This window comes from Rhineura floridana, chromosome 1 (assembly GCF_030035675.1).
Source record: "Rhineura floridana isolate rRhiFlo1 chromosome 1, rRhiFlo1.hap2, whole genome shotgun sequence".
Lineage (NCBI taxonomy): Eukaryota > Metazoa > Chordata > Lepidosauria > Squamata > Rhineuridae > Rhineura > Rhineura floridana.
This window is the reverse complement of record NC_084480.1, coordinates 246,269,996-246,279,390: the sequence shown is the minus strand read 5'-3', so window position 1 is coordinate 246,279,390 and position 9,395 is coordinate 246,269,996. Positions and strand designations below refer to the sequence as shown.

Here is a 9,395-nt window from a genome sequence, read left to right as displayed (position 1 = left end):
GCATTTTCTTCTCTGCTATCGCTGTCGGTAACTTTCTGCTCTGGAAATCTAGGGATAGGAGGCAAGCATCACTTAGAGCAGGGAACGTAGCTTCCAGATGTCACTCATTTAAAAATAAACTAAACAGACGGTGGGTATATACAGATAATGAAAGGAAGTCGCGGCCATGTAGAGAACAGAGGCGGCGTCTTTTCCCCTCCTCCCTGGAGACATCGTTGCCCCTTTAAGAAGGCCGTTCCTCGGGCCCTTTTCTTTGCTCCCATTGGAGCAAACTCAGCGGCAACGTGTCCCTGTCATGGCAGCCGTATCAAGTACACTAGCTGCATCTTGAGCAGTTGGCTAGCAGATCGCCGTAGGAGCAAGTATCTTTCTTTCCCATTCCCGGACTAGTGAAATGATTTGACAGATGTATTTAAAGAGACCCGCAGCTGGTCTCGCCTTCTGCTTGTTCTACTTGTCTTCTTATTTCACCAACAAGGTGAGATTGAGAGAGCTCCACTGGCTTAAATTGCCCATTATTTATACTTTTAGTTTTCCTGCGGCCACAAGTTTTGGTTGGTCTGCTAGGTTTAGGAGAATCGAACACATTGTTAGCGTGTTCCATCAGTTAGCTTAATTAATAGCTCCTCATTGATTTTCCGTTTGTTTTGAGAATTGACTTTTCTTCTCGCAGCGACTTGCAACTAAGGGCATGTTCCTCCTTCCTCTCACTCTAAAACCCCCGCACCTGGGGAGGTGGGGAAAGAATAAAAGGGGATCGGTTGTGTTCCTATTCCTCCCTATGAATGAAGAATCAAGTATTACAGTTTTAGTAAACTAAATTTAATTATCACTTAAATAGATCTCATACCAACAACGCTGCCTTTTGTCTCCATATACAGGGGGAAAATTAAGGCATGGGGGAAGAGAGCCAGTGTGGTGTAGTGGTTAAGGTGTTGGACTAGGACCTGGGAGACTAGGGTTCGTATCCCCACACAGCCCTGAAGCTCACTGGGTGAACTTGGGCCAGTCACTGCCTCTCAGCCTCAGAGGAAGGCAATGGTAAACCCCCTCTGAATACTGCTTACCATGAAAACCCTATTCATAGGGTTGCCATAAGCCGGAATCGACTTGAAGGCAGTCCATTTCCATTTCACTTCAAGTAAAAGATCTAACGGACTTGAAAAAAGTAGAAATACTTCTGGGGCTGTGTGAGAACGCTAACAAAAATCAAAACAATTAAAAATCATGCACAAATGGGCATATTGGGTTATCTCATAATAGCCTTATAGTACAAAAAGACTATAAAATATGCTCTCAAGTGATAAGAAAATCGAGGCAATCTCATTTGTCTTATCACTTGAAAGCATAATGTTTTGAATAGTTTGTATATACAGTACAGTACCACAAGCCTAAATATTTAGCTGTAGGACTCTGACTTTTAACTATTAGATATAGTTTGCAGTTTACTTCCTTTTAAATGCATAACGTGTCTGGTATTGTGAGATAATGTTTGAACAGCCTCTTTAAAACAACTCTTTCAAGTTATGGGTGTAAATTCTTTTGACTCCTTGTTCTTGGGGTTACTTCATTTTTGACACTGAAGTTAAGCAGGGGAGGGGAAACGATATGTTTAGCACTTACTTGGGAGCAAGTCTCTCAATACAAGCTTCAGACAATTTTGTTCCCATCTCTGTGACAAGTATGATGTTTGATATTTCCAGGATCTTTCACTGCAACAACTGCCAGAAGGGTGGCCATGATTTTTTTGTTGCAAAATAATAATAAAAATTTTTGTTGCACCTTAAAGACTATGACAATCTTAACCCCACTTAACTGGGAGTAAGTCCTACTGAATTCAATAGGACTTACTTCTGAGTAGACACATTTAGGATCAGGGGTATAGTTGTCCAGGGTGTGTGTGTCTTACACCCCTTACTTTTTTGGGAGCAGGATCCCAGCTGGGTCCCTATGTCTCCAGTGTCCTACAAGCCAATCAGCGTGAAAGGAGAGTGTGTTAGCCAGTGAGAAGAATCTTCTAATGTGTTTTCTTGTCCTTTCCTGCTGATTGGAGCCAATCAGAGAAAAAGGAGGTGAATCAGCCACTCTCTTCAGTAGCTAACACACTCCCCTTTTATACTATTAGCTCCTAGGAATTGGTCTGTTGTGATGGGAGAAGGTGCATGCGGGAAAGACAATGGAGAGCAAGCAAGCAAGGGGATGTAGTGTTAGTATCATGCAGGAACCCTGCACTTCTGAATTTGTCACTATACTACTGGTTAGGATTAGCAAATTTATTGTAGCATAAGCTTTTGTGGACTAGAGCTGATAAAGTGAACTCTAGTTCACAAAAACTTATGTTTGGGACTCAAATACCTGAAGGAGTGCCCCCTACCCATCTGCTGTGCCATAAGGGTCATAGCCACACTATACATTTAAAACACATGACTTCCACCAATGATTCTTGGGATATGTCATTTGTTAAGGGTGCTGGGAATTGTTGCTTTGTGAGGGGTAAACTACAGTTACCAGGGTTCTTTGGGGGAAGTCATGTGCTTTAAATGTGTTTTAAATGTATGGCGTGGATGCACAAAATATTTAGTAGAGGTCTCTCTCCAAGTGCCTTCCTAAGTGAAGGTATGTTATATGTGTACTGAGGAAAGGTCTCTTACGTGGTAACACCACAACTTTGGAAGCTGAGAGGTATGGTTGGCACCAGCATGGCAATCTTTTTCATACCAAGTTAAAACACTTCTATTTGCTCAGGCATTTTAAAGAGTTATATTGCCTCAGTCTGCTTTTAGTTTTATAGTCTTTTTTTTACCCATAGGCTATATACATTGACAAATTGCATCTGTATCTTTGATTGATCCTTATTTATTGGACATACCTTTGGGATCCATTGGATGAAGGGCAGTTTAGAACTATTTTATATAAATACAATACATTATGCCCTAATATGTTTGTTAGTCTTTAAGGCACTATAGGTGTTTTTATCATCTTTCCAGGGTCATTGCCTTTAAACCAGAGGGCACTGAAGTCTTGTGACATCATTTAGAAAATCAGATTATTTACAGGAATTATAGGAACGGATGAGAAGAAGTAGGCAGAGGCAGCTTCAAGGCAGAAAGTAAATGAACAAAAACTTTCAGGGGGAAAATACCTAAAAATAACACGTAATTTAATCAACCAAATTAAATTACATTTTGTTCTGTATGTGCTTTCTCCCTTTAATTTCTTTGTTCATTTGATTTGGTTTATGGTTAAGGCAGAACCAGTGAACGCTGTGAGAATCCAACATAACAGGTTGCTTCTTCTAAATCTTTGTTTCCAATATCTAAGACAACCAGTTCAAACCTAGTTCACCTGACCAAGTCTCTACTTGAAGCTCTTATGTTTGAATAATGTGAAAACCTGTACATTGATAAACCAGTGAGTCTGGAATATTCCCTTACTTGGAGTGGGCACTTAGTTAACTCAAACTGCAATCATTAACTAGTGAGTTCTGGCCCAAATAGCCAATTCCTGTCAGTGCTAGCCTTGCTATTTTTTCCCTAAGAAGAATTCTCTTTCATTGCCTGATCCATTATAACAGCTTGCTCCTTGCTACAGAATAAATGATAGCTTACATAATTCTGCCATAACCTCTTCCTGATAGATGCTACTCATCACTTGTTTTGGTTGTGGGAAAACATCCCAAACACTGAAATTATGTAGGGTCTGTTTACAACAGCCATTAGCCTATAGTAAACAGTTCCTGAATTCATATCACCTTCTGATTTGAATGGAATGAATGAGAGTTCCAGGTATATTCAAAGATGTGTATAAAATTATGCATGGCATTGAGAAAGTGGATAGAGAAAAGTTCTTCTCCCTGTCTCATAATACTAGAACTCATGGACATTCAAAGAAGCTGAATGTTGGAAGATTCAGGACAGACAAAAGGAAGTACTTCTTTACTCAGCGCATAGTTAAACTATGGAATTTGCTCCCACAAGATGCAGTAATGGCCACCAGCTTGGACGGCTTTAAAAGAAGATTAGACAAATTCATGGAGGACAGGGCTATCAATGGCTACTAGCCATGATGGCTGTGCTGTGCCACCCTAGTCAGAGGCAGCATGCTTCTGAAAACCAGTTGCCGGAAGCCTCAGGAGGGGAGAGTGTTCTTGCACTCGGGTCCTGCTTGCGGGCTTCCCCCAGGCACCTGGTTGGCCACTGTGAGAACAGGATGCTGGACTAGATGGGCCACTGGCCTGATCCAGCAGGCTCTTCTTATGTTCTTATGTTCTTATGACAATCCCAATAGGATTGGCAAATCTTGAACCCTTTCTCTTCTGTTCTATGACCAGTAATCCTGCACAAAAACAGTGGCAGGGATGTTATTGCTGGTGAGAAACCGAGCTACCTGTGAATGACCCATGGCAGTCAGCAGGGGCTGTGGCAAAAAATAATTTGTTATATATGTTTAGACAGACCCTCTGGCTACAACAGGAGACGCTGCAAAGCCAATGCTGGTGGGTGCAATTGCTCTTAAATGTATCTTTATACCTCTGGCCATTGTTTCTAGAACATTCAAAGCCTTGCACGAAAAGCTGCACTCAGCCACCAAGCTCAGGTATGCAGGGTTGTGAAAGGCTCGGTAGTACCTTGGGATACAGAAGTTGTCTGGTTGCTTCAGTGATGATGAATTCCTTTTGACTGCAAGTTGAGAGCTTCTGAAATAAGAAATTGTAGTAGTTTGTTATGTGCCTTCAAGTCAACTACGACTTATGACAACCCTATGAATCAGCGACCTCCAACAGCATCTGTTGTGAACCACCCTGTTTAGATCTTCTAAGTTCAGGTCTGTGGCTTCCTTTATTGAATCAATCCATCTCTTGTTTGGCCTTCCTCTTTTTCTACTCCCTTCTGTTTTTCCCAGCATTGTTGTCTTTTCTAGTGAATCATGTCTTCTCATTATGTGTCCAAAGTATGATAACCTCAGTTTCATCATTTTCATCAAAGCTCTCATCCAACATCACATTTCAAATGAGTTGATTTTTCTCTTATCTGTTTTTTTCACTGTCCAACTTTCACATCCATACATAGAGATCAGGAATACCATGGTCTGAATGATCCTGACTTTAGTGTTCAGTGATACATCTTTACATTTGAGGACCTTTTCTAGTTCTCTCACAGCTGCCCTCCCCAGTCCTAGCCGTCTTCTGATTTCTTGACTATTGTCCCCATTTTGGTTAATGACTGTGCCAAGGTAGTTAATAATACAATACAATAAGGAAGTTAATAATACAGTACAATAAATGATTGTAGTACTAGTCGCTGTATTGTTGCATTTCGGTTTCTGACCGTGTTTCTGTCTCCTTTTGCTTTTGCTTTCCTTCTCTCTTTAACCATTTAAAAAGTTTCTTCAGTCATCCATTGAGGTCTTTCTCTCTTTTTAACTAGAGGTATTGTCTTTTTGCATTCTTCTCTGACTTCACTCCTTGGGTTCCCTTGGGTGCCCCTGCCAGGAGTTCTGCCTTGGGTGCCCCTGCTAGGAATCCAGCCTCTTGGTCTAGATTCCTGACGCCATTGCTCTCAGCTTCTTCAACACTCTCAGACCCCCTCAACATGTTAAGGTATGTATCCTAGAGGGGGAATTGTGGTAGTAGAGCTGGTGATGTTTATATAGAAAATGTAATTCTTACATGGATATCTGAGACAGAGCATGGAAACATGTATATGTTAAAAGTGTTAATACTTTTCTTTTAACATAAATTTTCTGTAACGATATATTACAGCTACATGTTAGTAATAGGGTTGCTTCTTTTTCCCCGAGAGGCTCTGTGTCTTTAACATGAGCCTCTGCCTGACATTTTGCATGTAAGGAGAAATCCAGCAGATGCAGATCTCCCAGCATCACACCTTCATTCTCGGGAAAATTGCCCCTGCATATACTGAATTTCTGTCTGTCATGTGTTAAAGCCATAGAAACTCTGTGAGGAAACAAGGTTTCTTAAATATCTTCCTACTGCTAGGCAAAGTTAGTCTTGGGTGCTTCACAAGCTTTGCTCAAGCATTCAAAGAACGAGGGAGGGCATAAAGTGGTTAGGGAGTGTGAGGGTATGGGCACCATCTCAATCCGTCATTAATCTCTCCTGACCTAATTCATCCCCGAGCATCCTGCATTAAGCAAAGAAAAAGGTCTGAAAAGGGCATGTAAGCACATACTTGTACTTAGAAGCGTCCTGTTGATTAGGAACCCTGATAATGCAGGGTTCCCGAATATGTGGAATCTTATAAGCCCATTGGCTGAATGTGCTTAGAAGTCTTCTTTAGCTCTTCTTGCACAACATGGGAAAGTCAGGGTGAAGCAGGAGCAACAAGGATGTTGCAGAGGACAGTGCAAACGACCCCTACATACTTTGTGTCCTCACACGTTCTTTGAATGCCTGAACAAGGCTTCTGTGTGCAGGGTACTGCATTCTTTGTCCCGTGCCTCCTGCCATGGAAGGCTTAGAGGACATGCAGTCAAGAAGCTAGAGAATAATATTATTGGGGCCCCTCCAGAGGTCCTTTTTCTTCTGTAGTCAGAATGATTTGTGCTCGTTGTGGTATCAGGCCAATTATACATGATCATGCTTTCAATACTGTTTGTACTTGCTTATTTCCCATCAGCGTATGTCCAACAACTTCCTGCTGAAACCCTGTCACTTTTGATACCATGAATGTTCCAGTTTATTTTTTGTCCTGCTTTTGTTGTGCTATAGTGCGCCTCTCCAGACAGCAATAATATTGCGGACGCTGCACAGAACTAATAAAGTGGAAGGATATGTGGATGATCCATTATGAATCCACTATTAGTCTGTCAATAACATGTTACAGAATACACCTGCAACCCCCTCCCCCCCCAAAAAACCCACCCCTAGTCTGGAGGGGCCCAATCTCTCTCAAACAAGAACAGAACTGGCGCAGGAAACTCCTGACTCCACCTAGCTGCAATTAAGTCCACTGACTTAACCATATAATTACACTATTCACATACCTCCCCTCAACAAAATTATGAGGCGGATCATTGATGTTTTAGATTACATCACAGTAAACCAGAGTTAATGGTTTATCTCAGCTTTTCTCCAAGGACCTCAAGGTTGCATACATGCTTCTCCTCCTCCCTGTGTTGTGCTCATAGCAAACCTGTGAGTGATATTGGTTAGGCTGAGAGATTGTAACTGGCTCAAGGTCACCCAGTGAATTTTATGGCTGAGTGTGGATTTGAACCCTAATCTCCTAGGCCTAGCCTCACACTCTAACCACTTCAACACTATCTCCCACTTCACACCTTGCCCTGCATGAATGGGAGTAATAATCCGTGGTTTAGGCTGCAATCCGATGCTCACTTAACTGGGAGTAAATCCCATTGAACCCAATGGAGGTTACTTCTGAGTAGACATGTATTGGATTGCAGCCTTAGGACCCGTCCATACGACTGTATAATCTGCAATGTTATTGCTTTGTCTCCTCATTAATTCACCGTCATCCATTTGACACTGCAAGCTAGTACGAATTTTCACATTTACAAGTCTGCATTAGAAATACCACCAAAAAAATGCTTTCCTGTATTTATAATCAATAATTGCTTGGACGCAATGCCGTGGACTTTCCTGCAATAAGCAGTCCATGGGCATTCCTCTGTCATATGCCAAGCCCCCTGTCTGCTTCCCCCCAATGGACTGCCTTCAAGTCAATCCTGACTTATGGCAACCCTACAAATAGGGTTTTCATGGTAAGCTGTATTCAGAGGTGGTTTACCATTGCCTTCCTCTGAGGATGAGAGGCAGTGACTGGCCCAAGGTCACCCAGTGAGCTTCATGGCTGTGTGGGGATTCGAACCCTGGTCTCCCAGGTCCTAGTCCAACACCTTAACCACTACACCACACTGGCTCTCTTCCCCCCTAATAGCCAGTTGCATTTCTGGTACTAAAGTTGGATCCACCCTCTGTCCACACCTCCTCTTCCTTTCTTACAGTTAATTCCTGCTTCTGGTGCTGAACTGGGGTACTTCCTCTTTCTGGCTTCTGTAACTGTATCACATTGTGGTGTTTATTTTTAAACTACTATTTTGTGATCAAATGTGAAATCAAACATTTAATGAATAATATCTCCACTTAAAAACTATTTTGCGATATTACGCAAACAATTCATTGAAAATACGGAGTTTAAAGGAGTAGGTTTTTAACTGAGCTTTCTTGGGCTGATAGGGGGAAGGGGGGAAGGAGCAAGCTCTGGTACTTCAATGTGGTATTGATCTTGCCAGGCAGCCACCTTTTCTCTCTCTCTCTCTCTCTCTCTCTCTCTCTCTCTCTCTCTCTCTGTGTGTGTGTGTGTGTGTGTGTGTGTGTGTGTGTGTGAGTGTGTGAGTGTGTGAGTGTGTGAGTGTGTGAGTGTGTGAGTGAGTGAGTGAGTGAGTGAGCAAGCACTATAAGTTGTGTTCTTTTCCTCCGAGCCTGAAATTGACTGATCTGGTTTACTAACTTGAAACTGAATGACAATCTCTTGCTTTCTCCCAGGGTGGGTGGTGGAGGAACTAATATAATTTGGGAGGAAGAGGCATGAAGAGGAGATTTGGTGGGTGCACTGGGCACAAGGAAAGCCCTTTCAAAATGGTAACAGCAGGAGATAGTGGGAAACAATCAAACACAGAAGGGGATTTGCCTCCCAGTTTGACCAATTCAGTGGATTTGGGAGTAACCAGCTGCTCCCATCCTTAGTATGGACTATGTTATATGAAACAGTCCAGACATTTATTTTGCTTGCACTTAGGGGGGGTGTCCATTAACTTTGCTCTTTTGCATGGGAATTTAAAAAAAGATATGTTTCTGCGCTTCCAAAAAAGTACGCCAATTACTGAAAAGCGGCGGACTTAGGGGAGTGGCCAATGCTAAAGTGGTTTAGACCAAAAAAAAAAGCCCATATGTATGGATGCTTGAAAATTGGGTTTTCACAATACTCCGACCACAAACAGGACATGTATGGATCTCGAGGCCGCCAACCGAATATGGAAAACATGGGTTTTGCGGTTAGGTATGGATGGGCTCTTAGTGTTACATCCAAGCAAGGAATCATGGTGTGTCCACCACAATATGAAGACAAGATTTGTTCTTGACTTCTTGATCATGGTTTGATTAAGTGAAACAAACCATAATCTCCAGTTCAAATATAATGTTAAATGAGGGATTATAGTTTGTTCCTCCCACTCATGCTAGAGAGGAGTTAAGTGGGACTGATCTCTACATTCCCATTTCAGTCAGGATTCAAGTGTTGGTCACCTTGTTTGATAGATTGAGTTAGAAAAAAGAAGTGTGACCCTGTTAATTTTTTCCCCATTTCTCAGCAGATTTTGATACTATCACCATGGTATGCTTCTGGGCTAACTGG

General features: G+C 42.0%; 1 protein-coding gene across 3 annotated transcripts in view; it reads left to right on the top strand.

Annotated features, from left to right (window-relative positions):
* Positions 1 to 252: 252 nt before the first annotated feature.
* Positions 253 to 9,395, top strand: part of TMEM241 (transmembrane protein 241) — a 110,092-nt gene continuing 100,949 nt past the window's right edge. Inside the window, exon 1 of one of the 3 annotated variants that reach the window (XM_061596956.1) lies at positions 253 to 478. In XM_061596956.1, the coding sequence (XP_061452940.1) occupies positions 407 to 478 (72 nt within the window). In that variant the 5' untranslated portion in view covers positions 253 to 406. The remainder of the gene's footprint in view (positions 479 to 9,395) is intronic. The other 2 variants (XM_061596947.1, XM_061596938.1) reach the window with 2 other exon arrangements.